At 42.0% G+C, this 23,663-nt stretch overlaps 2 protein-coding genes across 3 annotated transcripts; one reads left to right on the plus strand and one right to left on the minus strand.

The window, feature by feature from the left end:
- Window positions 1-47: 47 nt before the first annotated feature.
- GTF2E2 (general transcription factor IIE subunit 2) lies at window positions 48-23,633 on the plus strand. 2 transcript variants are annotated; one of them, XM_010709610.3, is made up of 8 exons: window positions 48-72; window positions 397-563; window positions 10,810-10,901; window positions 11,449-11,556; window positions 13,097-13,279; window positions 13,728-13,821; window positions 21,630-21,745; window positions 22,782-23,633. In XM_010709610.3, the coding sequence occupies exons 2-8, from the start codon at window positions 401-403 to the stop codon at window positions 22,896-22,898; spliced, it is 873 nt and encodes a 290-aa protein (XP_010707912.1). In that variant the 5' UTR covers window positions 48-72; window positions 397-400; the 3' UTR covers window positions 22,899-23,633. The 2 variants fall into 2 exon arrangements, with proteins under 2 accessions (XP_010707912.1, XP_010707913.1); XM_010709611.3 differs by lacking the exon at window positions 48-72 and adding an exon at window positions 108-129.
- SMIM18 (small integral membrane protein 18) lies at window positions 5,123-8,824 on the minus strand. The gene is made up of 2 exons (XM_010709609.3): window positions 8,757-8,824; window positions 5,123-5,526 (listed from the first exon to the last, which is right to left on the minus strand). Exon 2 carries the CDS (start codon window positions 5,483-5,485, stop codon window positions 5,192-5,194), a length of 294 nt encoding a protein of 97 aa, XP_010707911.1. The 5' UTR covers window positions 5,486-5,526; window positions 8,757-8,824; the 3' UTR covers window positions 5,123-5,191.
- Window positions 23,634-23,663: the final 30 nt, after the last annotated feature.

A 23,663-nucleotide genomic window follows, 5' to 3' on the forward strand; every position in this document is an offset into this window, starting at 1 on the left:
GCTCGTCAGGCGGAGGGCGGGCCCGTGATTTTGAGGGGTTCGCGCCCAGGGGAGGGAGCCGCTTCGGTGCTGGTAGGGAGGACAGCCTCCCGTCGGGGCCCTGCCTGGCCTCGCTCCGCCCGGGCGCCGGTGCGCGGCGGTCTGCGGGAGGTGTCCTCGTGTGGGGGCTCTGGGGGCGGGTGTCGGGTCCTGGCACGCACTGCTGCCTCTCGTTGTGCGTGGGGCTCAGGGCGGGCTCGCAGCTGCTGGAGCGTCGCGTCGTGTCTCGGTGCCGGTCCCATCAAGTTGGCTCAGAAAGAGGAGGATGCGGGCAACGAATTTTCGTCAGTACATACCCGTATCCTTAAGCAGCTCGGTGGTCCTCTAATCCCCTTTCTGTTCTGGTTTCCTGCACAGAGTTATGGATCCAAGCTTACTGAGGGAGCGAGAGCTGTTCCGAAAGCATGCGCTCTCCACGCCTGCGGTGGAAAAACGCCCGGCGACATCCACTGAATCCTCGAGCTCAAAAAAGAAGAAAGTAAAGGTAGAGCAAGGTGGCCCATCGAGCTCAAAGCAGAGCTCAGGTTGGTAATGGTGCCTTGCTCAACACCTGTTTGCTACTGTCTGTGTTTATTAGCATGAAACGGTTTGTCCAGGAGTTCTGTTAGCTGTGGTCTTCCTGAAATTGTCTCTTTTTACTAAGAAACACAGTGCACGATGCAAAAGAAAACTTCGACCTGTAAGGTCAAACATCATTCTGTGCCTTGTTTGCTGTTATTCAGCTGGAGGAATTGTTATTGCCAAAACATTACTTTGTAGGAAGCTGGATTTTGCTTGGTGAATGTCAGTAAATGCTGGTGAGAGGGTGCTGAAAACTAATTATCAGCTGAAAGTCATAGACTACTGTAAGATGAATCTTGTAATCTGTCATGTTTGGCTGGTGCATAGTGGTTAGCAGTTCTCCTTTTACCTGGGAGCTAATTTCTGTTTGTGAATAGTAGGGCTCCCATAGATTTATTTTCTGCCTTAGTTGGGAATTCTATTGTTTCCCTGCAGTGGTGGCACAGCTGACAACGTACCTCTAAAAATGAAGTAAGTAGTTCTTAGGACCACTTCCAGAATTAGTATGAGCAAATGAGAAGTGCAGTACAGAGAGGATTTGTGTGCAGATGGTGCTCTACTCTCTGTTTCCCTTTGTGGGGTGGGTAACTTGGGGTCATTATGAGTAGCTCTGTAAACGTTGACATAATTCTCTGATGTGCTCTAAAAAGCAAGCATCAGGAATTACTAAAATATGAAGCAACGCTATTGTGTGAACACACTGCATGCTTGCATTTTGAGTGCAGTGTGTAACTCTTATAAACTAAAAAAAAAAAAACAATGGAACTAATAATAGTAGAGAAAAATTACAGAAGTTTGGAAAACACCTCTAAAATCATCTAATTCAGCCATCCACCTACCACCAATGTTACCCACTAAACCATGTTCCTTAGTGCTACCTCTGCATGCTTCTTGAACAGCTTCAGGCTCAGTGGCTCCACCACCTCCGTGGGCAGACTATTCTGGTGGCAAACCACTCTTTTGCAGAAGAACTTTTCTTAATACCCAGGCTGAACCTCCCCTGGCACAACTTGAGGTCATTCCTTCTCTTCCTATCGCTAGTTAAAATACAAAGGATGATGGGAGGAGCACAGCATCTCCTGTATGAGAGAAGAGTAGGGAGCTTGTGTATCTTCAGTTTCTCAAAGCATTAAGGACACCAAATGATGTTATCAACCAGATATTTTAAAATAAATCAGAAGAGGTGAGATTTCTGTTTGCCATGCTGTTATCCAAAAAAAAATCTGTAGGATATCTTAGTATGCACCTCTTGAGTGAGAGGGGTTTACAGGGAAGGAGCAATGGACATACAGTTCACATGATTGTTCTGGAGGATTTGAGTAGCAATGTGGGCAAGCTGCTGAGTAAAGAGTGTGATTTCTTGTTTTGTGGGGTAGGTTTTTGGTGGTTTTCTACATGAGAATGCATGACTGTGAGGAGATATGCTTTATCTTTAATGGTGTTGGCTTTGTTTCAGACAATATCAGAAAGCTTTCGGGATTTTTATAATATTTTTATGTACAGTGAGTCCAGTTTCCTTTCATTTTTCCTTGTATGTACTAATTGCTGCAGAATCATCAAGGGTTGAAGAAGAGTAATGGAGAGTGAGCCAGCTTTTCTTTCCTTCTTAGGAATTGGCTCAGAACAGGTGTGCAGAAAGCCAATTGATAGAAGGGGTCAAACAGCCATGGACACCACAGTTTCCCTGTGGTGCTGCAGAGTCCAAGTCCTCTACCTCAAAACCAAGTTTTGTATTTGAATTGTCAGATTGCTAGGTACCTGTCAGGATATGTGTATGGCACAGAGAGATCTTGGGGAGATGGAGTAAAAAGTGACTTTGAAGAATTCTCACCCCCCTTTGCCTTCGGAAAAGTGAAAACTAAGAGAATTATTCCTGGTTCTGTTGTGTACTGACCATAAAGATAATAATTCATGTCTCAGTAAATGTGTGAGCACAAGTAACCTTTGGTTCTACGGAGCCTCCAAATTCCTTGTCATTCTTTGATTCTGACTCTGAGGATTTGCCTTTAGCTCTCATTTGGGGAGGTGGGGCATGGAGATCATGCTAATCCTCAGAGGATCACACAGCTAAATGTAGCCTGCATCTGAAGATTCCTTGCGAGATTTCCAATGAAAACAGTTGTCACTGTTGCCTAAAAACTATTATTTGAACAAGCTAGCTGACCAAATTGAAAACTGCCTTGTTTACTCACTCTAGAGTAGTAATGAGAAAATAAATGAAAAGGATTACAACTTTTCATTTCTTTTTATTGATCAGTAGGAAGTCTTAATCTTTGTCTTGGTGGTCTTGGTCAGCAAGAGCTGAAATCTCTGGAAGCTTTTTACACAGCTTTGCTTTACATGAGGAAAAGAATTCTCCTGAGGCTCTGGAGCTGCGCAAGAGGAGATCATTATTCTCAGTTTCTTGTTTGCTGCCTCCTATGTAGACCCATGAGATCAGTAGCTGGAGAGAGTCCCAAGACTTACTGCTGTGTGTGCTTCCCAGGAAGGCATGAGAGCACAAATCCAGTGTCACAGAAGCTCGTGTTACTTCCCACGTACTGCCTTCTCCTATGCAGGATGCCAGTCTTTCAGGACTGATTATGAAATACAGTAGGAGGTAATGAGATGTCTCCCCAGTCCAGAATGCAGCACTGACATCGTCATCATCACGTGTCTTGCTTTGTATCCTCAGTTGTCTTGTACTTGGCATGTTTGATTCCATTGGTTGTGCTTATAGTTCAACTTCAGTTAAGAGCATTGTATGCATATGGGACTGATGCTGGCAAGGCTTAACAGTAGTAACTGTGTAGAAGATGAAAGTTTGCAGTAGTAAATGTGTCAGTTTGTGAAGAAAGGAGATGGCTTTTCTGGATAAACCGCTGGAATTTTTTGGGTAGTGGTGGTCTGGGTCTTATTCCGTCTTACTGACCAGGAAGAACATCAGTTGAATTGGTGAGCCTTTTGGTGTATGTGTGTGTCCAAATCTTTTGGAGCTTAGGCATGCTAACCCTGAGAGTGGGAGTTCATGTATTTAAAAAAAAAAAAAATGAAAGAAAAAAAAAAAGATTAAAGGTAGTTTTCATGGTACTGAGGTATTTCTGATGGGGATAAGGCAGCAGGAGCTTACTTGTTTTGTAGGTTTTGATTCTCTAATGTGAAGAGTATTATTTGTTTATGTAATTGAATATCTTGTCCCGCATGTAGCTTCAGTTGGGTTGGGATGTTTCCTGCTGGCCTGTTTCTCTCTGTGTTCAATAGCAAGACAGAGACTTAACAGGCTGTACTGAAGGCTGTGCTGTTGATTGTTGCTATTACAGCTTAAATTTGTAAAAACAAAACTTTACTGTTTGAAAACCTATAGATGAACACAATAGAGGAATGATGTGCTAAGTTACAGGTAAAAGCTGATAGTTCAAGTTTTACATGGTCAGCTTGTGAGAGTGCTGAGAGGCTGAAATCCTGGAATGTATCTGCAGGCTGATGAAGTGAGCTCAAGTTCAGTTGTGCAAAACAAAGTCACATCTTGCTGTGCATCCATCCCACAGTCTCTTATGCTAGGCTTATCATGATGCAGCCTCCTTTGCGAAGCATATCAACACCTGAAAACTGTGTGCTGGCTGGGAGACATTATTGTCATTGCTCTGGGAAGATTGCAATCTGTCAGCCTGTGTTTTGTCAAGAACTCTGTCAGCTGTAGTTCAGCTTTGAGAATAGGATGAGATAGGAATAAGATCATCAATATGTCACATTTCCTGTAGTGTCATAGTTGGCACAGAGGCAGCAGCCTTGGGACAGAAAGATGACCCTGCTTCTTCTAGACCGTGATCCCACTTCAGTGTGCTTTTGTGGAAGCAGTAAGATAGTCTTAAGGTAGTGCAGTAGTCGTCTCTCAACAATCAAAAGTCATTAAACAGGTTGAAAATGTAAGGGGAGTGTGGTTCTTTGGAATGGGAGAAAGAAGGGAGGAGGGGTTAAGTTATACTGCAGGAGGATAGAAAAGGCTATTTTAAGGATGAATTTCATCCTGGCTTGCTTCCCTCCCACCACCATATTTTCTTTAAGTGGTGAACCCGTAGTAAGAACAACTGCTGAAGGCAAAAATTCACACGAGGCTCTCATGGCATCTCTTGCCTTTAAATCCTTCTCTTTCATCTGTTTTTCCTTAATCCCTTATGTCTGTCTTATCCCTGTGTGATTCACCCCATTGAGAGAACAGTGCTCTATCATTGTGCTATGTAGAATTGGATTGTTGAGCATCTTTCTAAGTGTTTTCTCTGGCTAAGCAATATAGTTTTGTGCACGTTGAGCAACACCATTTGTGCAGGTAGTCAAACATCTACTCTAGTAACTCAATATGAACAACAAAAATTCATTTAAAAACAATTTTTCTTCCCCCATAACAATGCAACAGATCCTTCAGCTAGGTGCTCAGAAAGCCTTTGTTAACTGTTTAAGTTCACAGCTGGAGATGTAGTTGTAGCAGTTAACATTCTATTTAAGTCCAAAAAAAAAAGCAAAAAAAAAAAGCATATAACTCGTTTGTCCGTAAGGTACAAGTGGTTTTGTTCAAGGTGTTAAATGGTCTCCACGTGCTTATGATCAGCCTTTCCTACACCACCTCTGTTTCACGCTTTCTGAAGCTGTTCAGCATTGCTCTAACAGGGTTGGGTTCATTCTCCAAGTCTTTCACAGTTTTATTTTTCACGCAGCAGCAGCAGTCCAGCATTTCATAGAGGAAAGCCAACACCACCAGAGAAACTACAGTAAAGATGAATATGATCAGAATAACAAAGCAGGCAGTGTTCCAGTTATCGTGAAAAGGGTAGATTTTTTGCACTTGAAAGCCCAGGTACTGGTAAATGGATGTTGTCTCGTTCCAGTGAGTGGCGTTGAGAGTTGCCATTCTTGAAGAGTTGTCTTAGTGTATTCCCTGGGGCTTGGGGGCTGAAATAGAAAAACAAAGCTGTTGAGGACCCTGTTATCAAGAATGTGCTGTGTTTTTTATCCCAAATTAGAAAAACTTCATCTCAGACTGTTCTCACACCTCCTACAAAAATGCATTGCTGAATACACATACTTGCTTTCAAAGTATCAAACCAAAATGTGCTACTTGGCAATTTGTCTGGAATGCTGATTACTATTCTCTAATGCATCAAGTAGCATCAGTTATTCCAGACTTAAGCAGTTCATTTCACAAGTACATGTGAGGACAAGAAGGTTACTGTTTTCTGGATGTACAGGGGTTTCAACAGCCTGTCTGTCCTTACTGTTGACTTGCAGATTTGAAAGCAGTGCTTAGAACTTTCTCAATGTCATTATGTCATTTGAGTTTGCGTGCTTTCTTGTGTGCTTTTTTTTTCACTATTGACTTTAAATAAATCCTTTTTTAAAAAAGTGTGAATTGTAACTGAGGATTTTTCCAAAGAATGGGGCTGAGCTTTTCATTGTTCTTCACATTCACAAAAACAGTCCTGGTTTCTGAAAACTCCTTATTCTGGATTTGCGTTAGTACTGACATGTTAACACTGCAAAACCTTTCCAACTTAAAAAAAAAAAACAAAAAAAAAACACCAAAACAAACAAACAAAAACAAACAAACAAAAAAACCCAACCCAATATTTCCTGAGGTGTTCCCCAGGTGTTCTTGCTGTTGATAAGTTTCAGAAATGCAGCTGCTTCATTCAGCTGCCTCTACCTCTGAGCATGTTCCATAGAATCAGTATCTCAAGCTGGAAGGGACCACTAAAAATGATGGAGTCCTCTGTGGAGCCAGCAGTTGGACCATCCACAAATCTGTGCTGTGTTCATTAGGACAGATGGAAGGAATGCCCAGTCCAATCCCTTCTGAAATCTGCCTTCTTGTTTTCAGTCACCTTCTCCACTTAACTCATCCCTTATCCAGTGCTGCCTGTTTGTACCAACAGGAGGCAAGACTGTGGTGTGGGAGGAAGAAAGTGAGAAGCTGGCTTCAGCAGATACGCCTTTGGCATGAGTCATATTGCTGTAAAGGTGGTCTGCTTCAGAAAGGCCATTGCTAGGAAATGTGAAAGTAAGCAGTGTCTCAGTAATTGCTGCAGTTTATCTAGAAGAAAAAGCAGTTTTGTCTGTCTCTGTATTTCTCTGAATTATGGCAGATGAGATGTTTGGCAATAGCATCTATACAGTTTGGAGTCTTTCCCCAGTTTCTTTCCCTGGCTTTGTCTCCCAAAACAAAGGGAACTTGTAAGTTAGTTATATTATTATTACTTTAAGACTATATACCAAAAAGCTACAGTAACTTGTGTTTATTTGGCTTAGCTACTGAAAGATGAGGTAGTAATCTTTGAGTCCTTTCACCAATTTAAAGCCAGGTGTGGGAGAAGGACATAGATTCAGATGACCGTTCTATGTTGAGAAGGTAGCAAGTTTTTGGGTGCAGCAGGGTGCTGAGCAGTAGCTGGGATGCCAGCCCCTGCCTGGTGTGTAGGCTCCTTGGTCAGCATGTGCCAGTTAGCAGACAGCTCCCAAAATATAATTTTGTCTGTTCAGGTGCTCTAGAAAACATGGGATTGTGGAAAGGGGAAGAGCTAAGAAAGGGTTGACTGTGTAGAAACCTGAAGTCTTATTTCTATGTCTTAATAAATGAAAGATTTTTGCTTTCAGAATGAAGCAAAAAGTGGGAACTTTCCCGTATTCATTGAAAAATAGTCCTGGCAATCTACACATGGTAAACTCAGTAACTAAAACTACAGAATAAAGGGTCAACACCAATGTTTTGTTCATTGAACTGAGCCGGTAGCTAATGCTGTAACAAACCTTACAGACATACTTCTCTAGAGAGCCTGGTGAGGAAGTGAAAACTTGAAAATGTCTGAAAGAGCAAGAAGTGGCAAAAGAGAACTGTGATGGTGTCAACTGAAATGGGTTCCTTAAAGCAGTTAAATTGTTTGTCATTATTTGTATGTCGTTATTTATAGAGAAAGGAGTATTAATGAAAACCAGGATGGTGCAGCCAGGTCCCCTTGTGACGCACCTCTTGCTGTAATCATTTAACAGTTAGACACTTCACTCCTTATCTTTCCATCTTCACTGGATCTAATTGAAACAGAGCAGCATTGGTGCTGAGAAGGAGCCCTATGCCTAGCTTTTGGCACAGGCATTTATTGGAGGAATTGCAGCATCTTACCCACTGTTTCCTCTCTTAATTTTGTAGTTGAGGCTATAGGGCAGGGCAAGTAGACATCAGCTGCTGCTCGCTGTAATTACCAGTGTGCAAAGCTGGAGGAGCCATTGCCGAGCCTTTGGAATTAGTGCAGTACTAATGAGGGTAGCATCTTTGAAGGCTGTCAAAAAATGGGTTGGTCTCACACAGGTTTACTTCCGTTGTAATGGCACGATTTAAATTCATATTGTAAGCCAGTTCAATTTGTATGCAGTTCAGCTCCTGCAACATTTAGTGAGTTAAATATTTAATGAATTTGGTTCTATAAAGAGGGAAATGACTGGCAAAAAAAAATGGTTTCAGAGCAGTGCTCAGGAAGTCCTGTTTAAGAAGCCATAATGGGTATCTTGGGGTTTACAAAGCCCCCAAAAATACATTTACAAATCTCAATGCCTTTTCACCTTTTTGTGTGGCACCCAGTGCTCCACTACTGACAATAGTAATGATACCCAAAGGGGTTGTATTCCTACTCTAACATACTGATTTCTGGAACATATTTCTAGCATACCCACAAACATGCATTTCTTTTAGCTACTGCAATTGATAAGGTTTCAAAATACCTATTTGTCAGATACATTTGTTAAATTTTAGCTTTAATGGTAGCTTTATAAGGAAAATCCTTTCCACGTCATTTCTGCAGAAACACACGGTCTGTAATGAGTGTGAGGGTGCAGAAAGCAAGCAGCCTCACCAGTAAGCATCAAACCCATTTTGTTTCCTGAATCTGAGCTTGCTGGGTTAGCTTTTCTCTAAGATGGAGTGGTCATCAGTTTGCCATGAGCACGCAGATGGTGGAAGTGTCTGACAGTGCAAGGCAAGCACCCCCGAGTTCGGCTGAATAAAATCCAGCTAAACCTAGTGAAAAGCAATCTTTGTTGTAAGAGGCTTTTTGCAGGCTCATATGTTACAGGCATATTTTCTTGCAGCAATCAAGACAGACATGAGGCAACATTATAAAATGATGTGCACCTACCTCTTGTCTGTAAGGATGCTGAGCGAGCGCCGTGCCGTTCCCTGTTTTCATGCAGTCTATGGCACAGCTAAAATGGAGCTGTGCTGCGATTGGCCGGCGTGTGGTGCTGCTGACAACTTCCTTTATGCTCATTTCCATCTCCCCCTCACCGCCAGGAGGAAATCATTCACAAATATGACTCTTACTGCCCGGATTGAGAAAGCCAATCGTTTCATTTTTGGGATGTGCACGATGAGCTTGTTAGCCAAGGGCTGCACGCCAGCGGCCCTGAGCTATCTGCTTTGCACTGGGACTCAGGCTGTGACCTTTGGGGTTGTTCCTCCCTGCAGGGCCAGCCTGGCAGCGGGGGGGACGATGTGTCAGGGACTGCAGGCAGATTGAACGAGATAATCTTCAAGAGTCAGTTGACAAAACAAATATGCAAGAAGTCGTCTTAGCTATAGCCCTGATCTTTGTTTTAGGCACTGCCCATCTCTCATTATGCGTATGATTTTACAGTGCTTCCTTCAAAGCAATTATTTTTTTTGAGTGCAGAAAGAGATCCTGTGGGGGAAAATCTTTATAGGCGGGGTTTGTAGGGGAGGCTGGCTTTTGTTGTTTCTCTCTTAATTTAGTAACCAGAATAAAATGTTCTTACGTAGCTGGAGTTCTGCTGGTTATCCTCTGTTAATTTTAGAATTGGTACGTGGCTGTGTAAAGCCTCTAATAAAATGTCATGGAATTGCTTCAGAATTTGCAATTTCTGAGTTTTGGGTTTGGAATTACCTTCTCTCCACATTAATGCCGATTGCTGTATGAGTCTTTACAGTAATTACTGAAAATGGGCTTATTTGACTGCATCCCAGATTCCTACTTCGTGTTGCCTTTCATTAGTGACTTACAGATCAACTTAAGAAGTAGGCTGAGATGCAGTGGAAGAGACACTAACAATTCAACTGAGCCATTTGGAATTTAAGCTTTGGAAGCTTAATTTGCAGTTCCCATGAGGAACTTAGTGAGGGCTAAGTTAAGCTTAAACCCAGTGAACATCACCATTTCTACCTGGTGTATTTGGCAGTACTTCTTACACCATGAGCCCCTGAGCTCTTTCTCTCCTTCTTGTTGCCACTTCCATGTGTGCCCTCCAGCTGCCCAGCATGGCAAAGCCTTCACTCAGCAGCTCTGCGGCCTCTCCTGCAGCTGAGGCACTTCCATTGTTCTTTCCTGTCCCTGCATTCATTTTTCAGAGAAACAGTAGGAATAGATGCGGGTACAGATTTTGAAATCTACAGTGGATTGAAAAAGAAAAATAAAAAAAACTCCACGAATGTGACGACAAAGAGGGGAATTTTGTTTTATTGGAGAAGTTAAGATTCTGAAAAGCTATTATTGTTAGGTTTGAGCAATGTTATGCTGGTAATGGACCCGTTGCTTCTGGTAGCGGGTTGTGGATGTTTCTATTTAATGTAGTGCATTATGCAGTTAATACAGTGTTATTAACTCAATCTTACAAGAATGTTGAAACAAATTTTGGTAACAGACCTCGTGGTACTTGAATGCAGAAGCAGGCTTAGCAGAAGGGGACACTGAGTGATTGTGCGAGCAGTGCAGTGCACTGATCGATCATCTTGAATTTATGATTTCTTTGTGGTAAATTCTCTGCTAGGGTTACTTTTCAAACAACTGAAGAAAAACCAAAACCACCTACCCAAGCCCAGCACAGTAGGTACAGTCTTACTTTACTGGATGAGTGGTAACTGAAATAAGTGAAACTTTCTGCTCCTGGCTCAGCAGTATGGAGCAGTCGGTAGAGAAAATCGCTTTGAGTGTGCCAGTTTCATGGTGTAATACTGCAGGTTAATGCTACAGCTGCTTGCTCTTTTCTTAGAGCATCTATGGATACTGAGTTCTGCTCAGAAGCATCCTGGAGCCAGCAGGTAGCTGCGTGTCTGAATCCCCATATTTACAACACAGAGTCCACTGAGAGCGACTGCTCCCAAAATGTGTTTCTATTGTTGGTTTTGACAAGGGTTTTTGAAAGCATTGTTTATTTGTTTATTTTCTCTTTTCGTAGATCACAACAATGGCTCATTTAATTTGAAAGCCCTTTCAGGAAGCTCTGGCTACAAGTTTGGAGTCCTTGCAAAAATAGTGAATTACATGAAGGTATGGTGGTTTCATGTAAAAGTATAATGTTTGGAAATGCTTTAGTTAATTTTTCTCTGTGATAGCAAAAAGATGCTGAGTATTTCAGGCCTTGAGATTTCTTTACTGTGCAAGAGGAAGAATTTCAAGAAATTAGGCTGTTAAATTTAAAATGCTGTCAGTAAACAAAGGGCCCATTATTTGCTTCGTTTCTGGAATCCCAGTTATTCCAGGTCTGCTTAAAACCAGGAGAATGGTTTTTGTTTGCCTTAGAAATAGGAATTTGAAGATGCTGTCAGCTTTCAGGATTCATGAGCTGTTTATCAAAATAATTTGGAAGTTGGTGCTTGACAGATAATTTTGTCATTTATCTCAGCTGACACAAACTGATTTTTCTCCTCACTGTCAAAGACCTAAAGTTGGTACTCATATGCTACGCGTGTTGTGTCTCTCTTGGTTTTACGGAAATTGTTCTGTCATCACTGCTGCCAGTTCTTGTTACTCTCCGGTAACTGAGCTGCTGAATGAAGAACTACAGAACACTGATTGATCCTCTTTATTTTTCCAGACTCGGCACCAGCGTGGTGATACACATCCATTAACTCTAGAAGAGATTTTGGATGAAACACAACATTTAGATATTGGACTCAAACAGAAGCAGTGGTTAATGAATGAGGTAAAGAAAAGCTTTTGATTGGAGATTGAAGAATAGTGATAAACCTGAGCTGTATCTGTTTATTTAATTGCAGACTCTATTTAAATACTGAAGTTCTGCTTCTGAAAAGCTGCATTGGTTCATGCTTCTGTCTTGTGCCTCCTGCTACAGAAATTACTGAAATGAAAGCTATTCTGTATTCTGACATTTTTAAGGATCAATTACTGTTACTAGGGTTAAGAGTAAGTTGTATGTCAAGTGAATTTCTTCATTGCTAATTTTATAGACGCAAGTTGTTGTTGTTCTTTGTTGTTGTTTTTTTTTAAGAAATTTGTTTTAAACAAAGTTCAAGCAGAGAGCCCTATCGGTATAAAAGATTTCAAATTGCTTAAATGAAGAGCTTAAAATTCGTACTTAGAGATCTTTGTTTACTGAATTGAAGAATTCTGTTGTGAAATCTGTGTCTGGAATCGTAGGGTAATAGATCTCAAAGTTCCCCTGCTGGAGTTCATCAGTGTCATGATTTATGCTAAGTTTCATTCTTACAGAGTCACTGCAACTTGCTGCTGCGTTCATCTTCATGCTTTATCGATCCAAATATGGCATTGCAAGAGTAGTGGCATTGCAAGACTAGTAAATCAACAAAATCCTTCATATTTTGGTATTTATCAAGATCTGGTTTTGCTGGTATTGTGCTTAGACTCCTTGCAACAAAGTAGTAAAGGCTGTTAATACATGCTGCGGAGGGAATCTCTGTAGAAAAAGTAGGATGTTTTTAATTATGTTTTTAATTAATACTAATATTCTGGAGAACAGAAAACTGGCAATGCTGCTATTATGAAAATGTGGCTCCACTGAAAGCTTTGAAGAGTAGCTCCAGGCTGTTTCCATAACAAATCAGAATTTTGAGGCTGAACCAAAAAGCTCAGATAAAATTATCACTGAGTTGGTAATCCGTGATGATACTGCGTGCACTGCAAAACTGATTTGGACCAGATCTTAAATCATTTCAGTTGTCCATGAGTTTCTGGTCAGCTTTACTCTGAAGCAGCATCATAAGTAAAATCCTACTGCGCAGCATGTCTGCTCTTCTCAGTTTCTGCTACAGCTGCTGGTGCCAATTGGCAGCAGTTCAGGAAGACTGACTCGTGTTTTGTTCATGCCAAGATAATGCCTTTCACGTTTGTAACATCCATACGACCCAAGTTTGATCTGCCAAGTTGTCTGTTGGCACTTTATGTGCAACCAAAGCACACTTTTTCTTGTGTTCCATCTTTTTTTTATTGTCATGCCTTTCTCAAAAAGGAACACGTGCCTTCTAGACTTGAAGCTCCTTCAGGCTCAAAGGCATTAAGTGAATGATGCTAAGCCTCCTTTGGTGCTTTGTGCTGTATGTCGCCATGAATTATGCCTAGGCTGGATCTGAGATCCAAGGATTTAAAATTTGTTTCAAATTCAAGCCTCCAAACTGTCAGCTATAACACATGGCTGACGTACCGTAGCTACTGAAGTACTAGTTTGTTCTCTTTTTCAAGTTTCAAAATTTATATTCCTATTACAGGCTCTAGTCAACAATCCTAAAATAGAAGTTATAGATGGGAAGTTTGCTTTCAAACCCAAGTACAACTTGAAAGATAAAAAGGCTCTGCTCAGGCTCCTGGACAAGCATGACCAGCAAGGGCTGGGAGGAATCTTTTTAGAAGAAATTGAGGAAGGCCTACCCAATGCACATAAAGCTATAAAGGTGAGTCATGCTTATCTGGGCTTCAGCAAAGCTCTTCTGGGTAAGTTCTCAAAGTGGAAGTAAAAGCTAAGAGAGAATTTTTTCGGAGTTCATTTTGTTGTTTTGGTGACTCAGAAGGTCTGATTTAGTACCTTTTCCTGTATGTTGTCCTTTATGTTTACAATTGACCTGACATCTCAGCACAGCTGTCAAAGCTTTCTCACAAAATGTGCTTTATGTATTATGTTGCAACTGAAGGCATTTAATTGTGCTTTTATACCTTGATTTTGGCTCATATCTTATCTTCATTTTATTGGTGCATTTATTGATGGTGTCCACTTTGGATGCTTTTTGTTGCTTGTTACTTTGCTGCTCTCCAATTCATTGATCTCTTTGTGGAACAGGATCTGGGTCTGTTATTCTTAACGTAGAACTGATCTGGGATTCTTCTTTTGCGTTTGTTTTCAAGGCTTTAGGGGACCAAATTCTCTTTGTTACCCGCCCTGATAAGAGGCAACTTCTTTACTATAATGACAAGAGCTGTCATTTCTCTGTGGACGAAGGTAAGTGTTCATTTATATCTGTATCCATGGTTTAAATTCAACTTAGGCAATTGAATGTCTTTTAATGTGATAAGAAAATATTTGGTATATCGAGGTTCTGTCAGCAGAATGGTATATATTAGTGTGAGGATAACAAGACTAGCAAACAAGTTCAGGGATAATAACCTTTGTTTTCTATTGGATGCATTGGTACATGGCACCAGGAACCCAACAGTTCAAGTGTAGCAGATGAGAAAAGAGGAAGAGTTGCCTGTCTGTAGCTTAGATGACATCTAACATTTTGCTGCATAAAGGCAGATGAAGAACAATGGAATTTCTTCTGGGTTTCTGTGCTGCTTTTTTTCCCAGCTTTTTCCCAGTCATGTACTTCTGTTGGTGAATGCAGTGAGGAACCAGAAATTGAAGAGAAGGAACAAGCAGACAGGGAGGAGATGTGAGCAAAACTACTGGGAAGAGGTGGTTTACAACTGGGAGGGCAGCCTGAGTGTGGGGTGGTGCTGCTGCCTAGAGCTGGGAGTGGAACTCCAGAGCTTCAGCATGTATTTTTTATCTAACAAATAGTGGTAAAGTCCTCTGCAATCAGTGTGCCCATTGGCTGAATGCAGCAAGAGTCCAGGTTATGCAATAATATATATATCTGCAGAAATTAATTACGCCTGTCAGGGTGTGTTGCAATGATGACGTCAGAGCCAACATCAGATATCTGTAAGTACAGAAGAGAGAAGGCATTCCCTGGTAAAAGACCTTATTTTAAATGACTCAAGGACACTGAATTCTTAATGTTGATCTCTTGTTCTGTAACATGCCACATGAAGCCATATTCTAAAGCATCACATTATGGTAAAAGAAGGAAAAAGTTTTAATTGGACCTTTAACTGCTGTATGTGCAGGACCATAGAACAAAACATAAAGCACTTTTTTGTTTGAATAACTCAGAGAAACTCCTTATTTTAAACAGAATCATGCAGCTTCTTTGTTACATAGCAGATGTACTCTCAGTTAATAGCTTAGTAAGATAATTTAATAGATGTCACCTACAGCATTTAAAAATATAGTTTCCAAATATTATCTTAAACTGTAATTTCTTTGTTTCTTTATAGTGGGAGTCCTAACAGTATGTGAAATGAAGGATCATAATCCTCAGTCAGCCTTTATTGGGGAATTTGTAACTTCCCATATGCCTACAAGTTTACCATTAATACTGTCAGCCTGTTCAGATTGTGTTTCTTCAGTCCATCAGTCCATGGCTTTTAGGATTCCGAACTTTGCCAAAACCTTTAGAAATCAGCTCTCTTGCAGACAAAGCTTTTAAGTTTTTTAGCAGCTACTGGTTATATTACAGTCCCAATTGCTGATCATTTCTTTTGGTTTAATTGGTTGTGGGTGCCCCGTCCCTGGAAGTGTTCAAGGTCAGGTTGGATGGGGCCCTGAGCAGCCTGGTCTAGTATTAAATGGGGAGGTTGGTGGCCCTGCATGTGGGAGGGCGGTTGGAGATTCATGATCCTTGAGGTCCCTTCTAACCCTGGCCGTTCTGTGATTCTGTAATTGGCACCCAGCCATTCTAAAAGATTTAGCAGAATCTCTATTCTATTGCTTTCAGTTTATGATAACTCCTGAATTGATTGTGAAATTGAATCAAAGGGTCCATTTTATTGAGAAGTTCTAAAGAAATCTACCAGCTCTGCCAGGGAGCCAGTACAAATCCAAGGCTGTTCGTATACAGTCTTCATATATTCTAGCACATGCAGCACTGATCAGTGGTTAGGAGCAAGCAGTGCAGACCTTTGCTATAAAATAAGGGAAAACGTTTTGTTTAAAAACAACAACAACAACAACAAAACAAAACACAAAAACACCAACAGAGAACATAAAATGTTTAAGGCATTTGGCTCAGTCTCCCAATGAGAAAGGCATGAAAGCCCCTCATGTCTGTGATGAAGGGACCACGAGCATGCAATGTTTGTAGTTCAAGGTGGCCTTGCTTGCTTTCATCCGCAGGTGGCAGCATGTTCCCATCTGAGCAGAAAGGGATTTTTTTGCTGTTTTTTTGTGCTTTTTTGCTTTTCTTTGTCATGCAGAAGATAATGCTTTGTTTGGAGAGAGGAGGCAGAATATTCGCTCTTGTGCAATTTGTGATCTGCTTGCATGTGCCACAGCTCTTACAACATTCCGAGTGGGTTCACTTTGTTGTTGCAGCTGGAATGGGTCCTTTTTCCAAGCATGTTATCCTAAGATGAGAAAAACCCATCCTTCCTGGGCAGTCTTGCTTTGAGATTGTTTCCAGAGTCCTGGAAGCACGTTTCTTAGGGAGTCCTTGGCAGAATTGTCTGCGTACAGGATAAGCTATGACACGTTCCTGCGTTAGCAGTGCTATTTCAGCTCGTTATCTCCAGCAACATTAAAACTAAGTTTTTAGAAGGCTGCAAATAAGCCTTGAGGAGTTGTCAGACTCTTTGATCTAGCAACTGATGATAGTTCAAAATATGTTTCTAGTTTAATGCTTATCCTTAGAAGTCAGGGTTTTGTGCTCCTCAGAACATGGTTTTGCTGCATGACACTCCAGTTTTGAACATATGTTGGCTGGGGTTATTGTCCTCCATGGTCCTCTTCCATTGCTGTCTGAGCTCCATCAGCAGTCAGTAGAGAAAGAGGAGCGTGGAGCAGTTTGGAAGCTGCTGCCTAAAGCAGTGGGACAGACTGTCTGGCAGTGCCTGCCTTTGCCCTGACTGCAGTTGTTTTGGTGGCTAAACAAGCTTTTCTTTCTCCCCTTTTGAAAACAAGCCCCAGTGTACTTCAGCAGCGGTGCAGTACCTATATCGTTATCTCCAGGGTACTGGGGAAGGTATGTGTAGTGAGGAGTGGCTTTTGTTCTTCCTCTTATGTGATTAGCCAAAGAAGGTTCAGATTGCATGTGTTCCTTCTTCACTTCCTGACTAATTAATCTTCCGTCAGTAATGTGTAGCTGAAAGAGTTTATAAAAGCCGGGCTAGATTTCAGGTGCTTCAGCCAAGGCAAGTAGTGCCTTTTTGTGCTGGGGCTAAGCACTTTGCATGTGAAGCAAACTTTCACTGGGGGCCTGAATGCTGAAGGGCCACTCCAATTGCTTTACCGTTAGAGTTGATGTCTTTCACCTCTGAAGGCAACACAGGAAATACTGTAGTGCCTAGAAATGCGGATATTTGATTATATATATGTTTAATATTCTTCCTAAGCACCTTTGAAGGGATTTTAAAGAATGGCTGAAGCCTATTAAATTTCACAGTATAAAAATTGCTCAGTATCAGTTGATGACTTGTGGTTTTGGCCTTGAATTCCAAACTGGTCCAGGCACAACACCAAGTTAAAATCGGGCACCTTTTCTTTCTGGTTTAAATGTAGAACTGTTACAGAGCAGGACTTCACCTTCCCTACTGCTCTTCATTTCTTTCCTTCTGTCCTTTCTGCAGAAATGTTGTCGTCTGTTCTTGTCCTGTACTCAGGTTTTAGCTCAGCTCAGTGAAGACTCTTAAGCTGTTTTAAATCTCTGACAGATTTTATTACCAGTATGATACAGAAGTTTATCTCCAGAAGCCATCTCAACCTTTTTGCAAGAGCGGGCAAGACAATCAGAGCTGCAGGGTAAGCTGTAGGAAGCCACTGTGCAGCCACTTACCCATGACGCTGTATCCCATATGTAAGCATTTATAGAAGGAGAGCGTGTTGGATTATAGTAGCTCAGGGGAATGATGGCGAAAATTGCTTTTGTATATAAGGCACCCCAGGCAGTAAATCTGCAGAAACATCCTTACCCCTCAGGTATTTCACAGAGAAAAGCCATTTACAAAACTTCTGTTGTGCTGCCCTATGTTCTGCTTTGTGTATTTTTCCTGCTGGTCCAGGTTCACTGTTTTAAATCTGTGCATGCAGACATCTTGATGCTAGAGATGCTAGCAAATACTGAAGTGGCCTTTAGGTCAGCCTCATTCCCTCTTTCATGATGTGGAGAAGCAGGGGAGTAGCCTGTGAGTTGTGCTAGTTCTGCCAAGCCTCTGAGTTGAAATATTTTAGCGATCAAATTGCAAGATGCTGCATACAGCAGGATTTGTTAACTGAGGGTGCTGCAAACGCAGCTGGCTGCCAGTTTTGGCGAAGATCTGCATTGCTGTCAGGACTTACAAGTCCTCTGCTGAAAACATACTGATCTCCCTTAGGCTTCACAACCCGTGTTGCTATGGTCAGAAACTCTTTGGAAATTTCTTTCCAGGGGATTTTTTCCCAGCTCTATCTTGTCTTTGCAGCCTAAGTGACAGGAGTTGGCAGCCTGCTGAGGTCAGGTGCAGCCTTCCTTCTTGATTGCTGAACAGCCTTTGCTTTCCGTAGCTGTTACTTGTTCTGGCTTAGCTGTAAAGTAGTCTTCTGACTCTGAATGAAGAATCTACCACCTTCACCATGCTCTGCTGGCATAAAGATCACCCAGCAGTTTTACAGGACACAGGGAGCGAAAATAGAATGTACTTCAGGATTACCGTGGTTTTGTGTGCTGCAGGAATGCATGCATCTGAACCTGTTCTCTGTGCCTGGCTGGAGCAGACTAGCGTGCAGCGAGCTTTCTGCTTCAGCAGTCCCCTTCCTGCTCTCCAGACCAGGTCTCTGCAGACCAGTTCCTTGTCACTGGCCCCTCTCGTGAGCTATTACAAGTAGTGCCCCTCTTTTTTGCTAGGAACCACAACAAAGTCCAGGGTGACGGTGTTTCAATTTCTTCTCAAAGTAGCTGGAGAAATCACATCCTGTCATGGGTTAAGGGTATGGATTTTAGGCCTGGAGTTGGCAGAAATATGGATTGTTATTTCTTGAGAGTGGTGGTTATTGCCAGCTTTTCACATAGGCTCTCATGTTTCAGAGGGGATGTTACAATAGTTCACAGTGTATTCCCAAGGTCTAAACTTTCACTAGCTGATAGGGGCATAGTCCTTGGAGACTTTGAATAAATCTGACAGGTAAGATGGAAATGGTTCATTGCCAGCCAGCCAGCTGCTCTCTCTCTTCATTTCCTGCATTTAGTTCAGTATTTGGTGTGACACAGAATCGGTTTTGTGATGTGGTGATAGATGTATTTCTTTGCTCTTTAGATGGAACCCTAAATACAAACCACAAGCATGCACAACCATGTGAATGCATCCCCACCTTTATGCTGAGCCAACCCTTTAACACAGAATATTGCCAGGGGACAGTTTTATTGTGATTTCCCACTTTCCTGGGCACTAAGGTATTTTAATCCCATCTGTTGAACTTCACCACAGAAGCTCTTCTGCAATTACTGCAGTCAAAGCTACAATGCTGAAAGCTGCCTGATTGATGGAGGAGTATTTAAAAAGAATGGCTGAATATTGTGAGGTGATTCTGATGGGGCCAATTAGTGAATTAAACTACCTGTACTTATAGTCCATTTTAGCATTGCGGTATTGGTTCTTGGTGACTTTTAAATTCATATTTCTTTACCAAGTTTAAAAGGTGATTGTGAAGCTGTAATGATGTTATAACCACTGCATTACAAGAAATGCAAAATGCTGTGGTTAGATATTAACTGCACTTCTGTTGTTGTTAATCCTTCAAGAGCTGACCATTTATTTTCTAGTGTTTAATTTTTCACTTCTGTTCTCCAGAAGAATGTAAGCTAGTTAACTTTAAGTATCTATCCTGAGCTTGGTGGGTTTTTTTGCATCAGAGCATTTTTCCATGTATCATGCACTCTAATAAGGAGTCAGGTCTCTTGTGTTTGCAGCAATACATGGTAAGAAAAAGACCACTGTTTTTTAAAAGTCCATGGTGACCAACTCTCTTGATGCCATCACGCAGTGTACACATGCCTGGCACATCTTAAGAGAACTGCCTGCATCTCTCACAGGGCTCGTCTGTGCACAGCCGAAGGCAGCAGAGCACAGCATGGCCTGAAAGCATCTCTGCCTGGAATCTGTTTAATATTTATGTGTTTATATGCACTCTTCTCACTTCATGCATGAATTGCAGAAAACATGGTTTGGAATATGGTTTCTTGCAGAAGTGTGATAATGAATTTGCACAGCCATCATGTGATTCTTATTTCCGGCCACCAGTGGGTCTGAGTGTCCTGCTGAGTCCCACTTGGGTGCTCAGGACAAGGAGAAAGGAAAGAGCTTGAAGGAGCTCAGCCTGAGGAATGCACTAGGACCTTTGCTCAGGCTGCAACCTTTAAGACTTATTGCTGGGAAGGCCGAGTGCTTATTGCTGAGAAATGTCCTGTGTGTGTTTGGCTTTGATCTTAACACAGCCTGTCCACCTGCTGCAACAGGATGAAGTGAGAGATGATCTGTGAGAGCAGGCACTGCAAGATACCCCTAAAGCCAGGAATCACACCAAAAATGGATGAGTGGACAGAGAATGCTTTGACTACAGTGTCACTCCTTGCGTTAAGTTATCTGAAAGTTCATGTCTCAATGATTCTGTCGTGCTGCACAGCCTGAACATGAGCAGTGGGCTGAGCAGTATCTCCTTATAACCAAAAGTGGCACTCTGACAGGATTCAGTTCTCAAAAGCACTGCGTTACCAAAAATGAACATTTGCTGCTCTTCCCTGGCAAAATTCCTTTCTTTTGTTTCTGGAGAAGCTCGAACAGCCCTTTACTGTTGGTAATGGAAAGAAAAAGAAAGAGCTGAGACTTAAGGCATGCCCATTCTTAGAAAAACAAGATGCATTAGGAAGGGAACAGTCCAAGTGAAGGATGGAATTCTGTTCTTTATGGCTCTGAACCATTTGGTTGCAGTGTGCCCAGAGCCGGTGTGTTTGCGGCAGATTGTCACTGGAGTGTCTCATCGCCTGCTGCATAGGACAACTTCTTACGCATGCAGAAGTTGTGGTTGTTTTGACAACTGTATACTAAATTTATCTGGAAATAAAGGGAAAAATTTAGTCTTGCGTTGCTATGTGCGCCTCGTGTTTTATTTATAGATTGTTAGCCAAACCTGCTGACAGGATATATCTAACTGACTGCCTGGGGAATGAAGGGAGGTAGAACTGTACCAGCCGCTGCCGGGAGAAGGCATTCCAGAGGCTCTGTGAAACTTTACATGAGGCGGAAAGTGCTCAGGCAGATGGCAGCTGCTCTAATTAAGACTTACTGTCTCTGCCTTTTTTCTTGCTGCTGTGGTTTTTAAGGTCTCTCTCTTCTTTTTAACATCAGAGGAATTCTAGTAATTTATTATCCGTAAAGCATGGTTTGTATTAGATTACAGTGATAAAGGAGCTTACAACCACTGAAGTTAAATGTCTTCAATCTTCAGTAAATTGGACTATGAGATGGCAAATCTCCCATGACAGTGGCAGCGGAAGATGTGTAAATGAAGTTACCATTTATGGTTAGCTATTACCTTTCACCAGGATCGTTTGAACTGAAGCTTATAAAACACACTAACAGTCTGCTGTGCTACAAGGTGCTAGGCAGAAGGATGGATGCCATATAAAATTACCATTAAACGCACACATTTTGCCTGTGGGTGCCTCTGAAGCTGAGATGCTGGGGTGCCCTTAGTGCATATGTGAATCAGCTCATCTTTTTCCATGAAGTGTTGGTGGCTTTTGTTGTTGGCTGGTTTTGGAAGTGCATCCGACTTTAAGAGTGGGTAAAGGCTGCACTAATTGGGTGCCTGCTGGCAGCAATAACTGCATTGCAGGCTGGCGTATCAGAGTACTTCAGTGTCTGAACTCAGATCTGTTTCTGCTTTCCTTTCGTGCAAGGGCTTTGCCTAGGGTTTGTTCGCTGAGTTGTGAAACGAGGGTTTGTTTGGTGTTTCAGAGTTTCGGAAACTGTGGAGAAGCATTCCCATGGATTCTATAGATGAAGACAAAGTTGAAGAGTACCTGAAACGACAGGGTATTTCCTCCATGCGAGAAGCCGGACCGAGGAAAATAGTAAGAGATACAAATTGCAGATCTTTCTGAGAAATTCCCCCCCTGCTTACCCTGTGATGTTAATTCCAAAATATGTTGCTGAGCCTATGCGCAGCTGCCTTCTGTAGCTCAAGGAAATGCAACCAATTTTAAGAAGCTGCAAAAAAACAATGCTGAAGCCAGCAGCCAGTTTTTATGACTTGTTTCAGCCAGCGTAATCCCAGAAACATCAAGAAGTGGGCAAATGCCAAAAATCCCTGAGAACTCCAAAGTGGAAGCTTCTGCTTAAAGCTGTACAGTACGTTAGGAGCAAAACAATAGCAGCTCTTCTGGGAGAAGGTTTTCTCTTCCCTTTTTCTTTTCTGCTGAACAGCTTTGAAATGTTGATTTGAATTGTGTAACCTACCTCCCACTGCTCTTAGGCTGTTCCCCAGACAGAGTGCAATATGCTCATGCTTTACTGGCAGGCCAAAATGACAGCAACATCTCCAAAGATGCTTTCTTCCTGGCTTATAACAAATCTGTTGTTTTTTCTTTTTACATTTATTGTATGTGGCATACCATCTCTTTTCTGTTCTACACCTGGCTTCAAACTGGCCTTCCACAAAGCCCTTCCACACAGGATCTGTTCCTGGTTTCTGCCATTGCTACAGTGGATGTTATAACATCTGCTGTAATGTAGGCACTTCTCTTGTGTTCTGCTTATTCTAGATCTGTCTTTGAGCACATCATTGTGACTGTGTGCTATCTACCTACTTCTATAGCTGCCTGGCAATGCTCAGAGATCCCACTTTCAAACAAATGCCAGCTTTCCTACAGCACACAAGATACCAGGAAGCTCTGCTGCATCCCCAGTGCCAATTCCCCGCCAAGATTCGAATTGAATACAGTTGCTTCCTGCATAAATAAAGACATCTCGCCTCCTGCCTACCCCCTGTTCAATCACAGCTCTCCTTTGGAGCGAGGCAGTGGCTGCGAGCGGCACAGTATCCCACATCAGGTCAGATGTCACAGCAAGAAGGCAGATCTTTTGATTACCGTTTATTTCTTCCTTTAGGCTCCTGCTCAGAGGAAGAAACCCACTTCTCAGAAGAAACGTCGATTTAAGACTCACAATGACCATTTGGCTGGAGTCTTGAAAGATTACTCTGATGTCACTTCTGGCCAACAGTGACTGGCTGAATTTTGAAGCAAACAGATGTTTTTCTACAGGCTTTTTGCCACTCAGACTCAGCGACTGCTTGCAGGAAGACTGACTGTATAGTAATGTGATGTGTTTCCTTCATCCCAGTGACTGCCGAGATGGAGCAGATCAGTTTGAGAGCAAGTTTAAACTACTAAATTTAGAGTTTAATTTAATTAGCTAATTGGAAATGTGTCTTCAAATAAAAGGTTCACTCAGATTGCCTCTTGGCATAGAGTGATAAATGGTGCTCAGCATGAAATACAGGAGTTCCTGTTCAGTGCTTAACTCTGCTTTTACGTTGCTTAATGGGTGTTTACCTGGAATTACTTAAGAGGAGCTTTTTCGTAGAATTGAATACAGCATTATTGTATGTATTGCGGGGAAGTCTATTCCTAAAATCACTGCAGGCAAGTTTCTTTTACAGTCAAATATACCCACAGTTTGTATGTTCCTGCCTTGCTATGGAGTAGAGCTTTACCGAACTGATGGTACCTGAGGCTCTGACTCAGAACAAACCCTCTCCAGAACTCCAGGCAGGTTGCAGGAGTGCACTGCAGCTGCTGCTTCACAATGCTCATCAGAAATTGCCCTCAGCTATTTCTCCTCGCTGTAGTGGATGCACCTCTGTTACACAGGCAATTTCTCCTCACTGTAGTGGATGCATCTGTGTTGCACAATTCTATTGGTGGATAGGGGAAATAAATTGACAGTGTAATACTGCAACTTCTTTTTCCTTTCTTTTTTTTTTTTTTT

Source organism: Meleagris gallopavo, chromosome 4 (genome assembly GCF_000146605.3).
Source record: "Meleagris gallopavo isolate NT-WF06-2002-E0010 breed Aviagen turkey brand Nicholas breeding stock chromosome 4, Turkey_5.1, whole genome shotgun sequence".
NCBI classification, from domain to species: domain Eukaryota; kingdom Metazoa; phylum Chordata; class Aves; order Galliformes; family Phasianidae; genus Meleagris; species Meleagris gallopavo.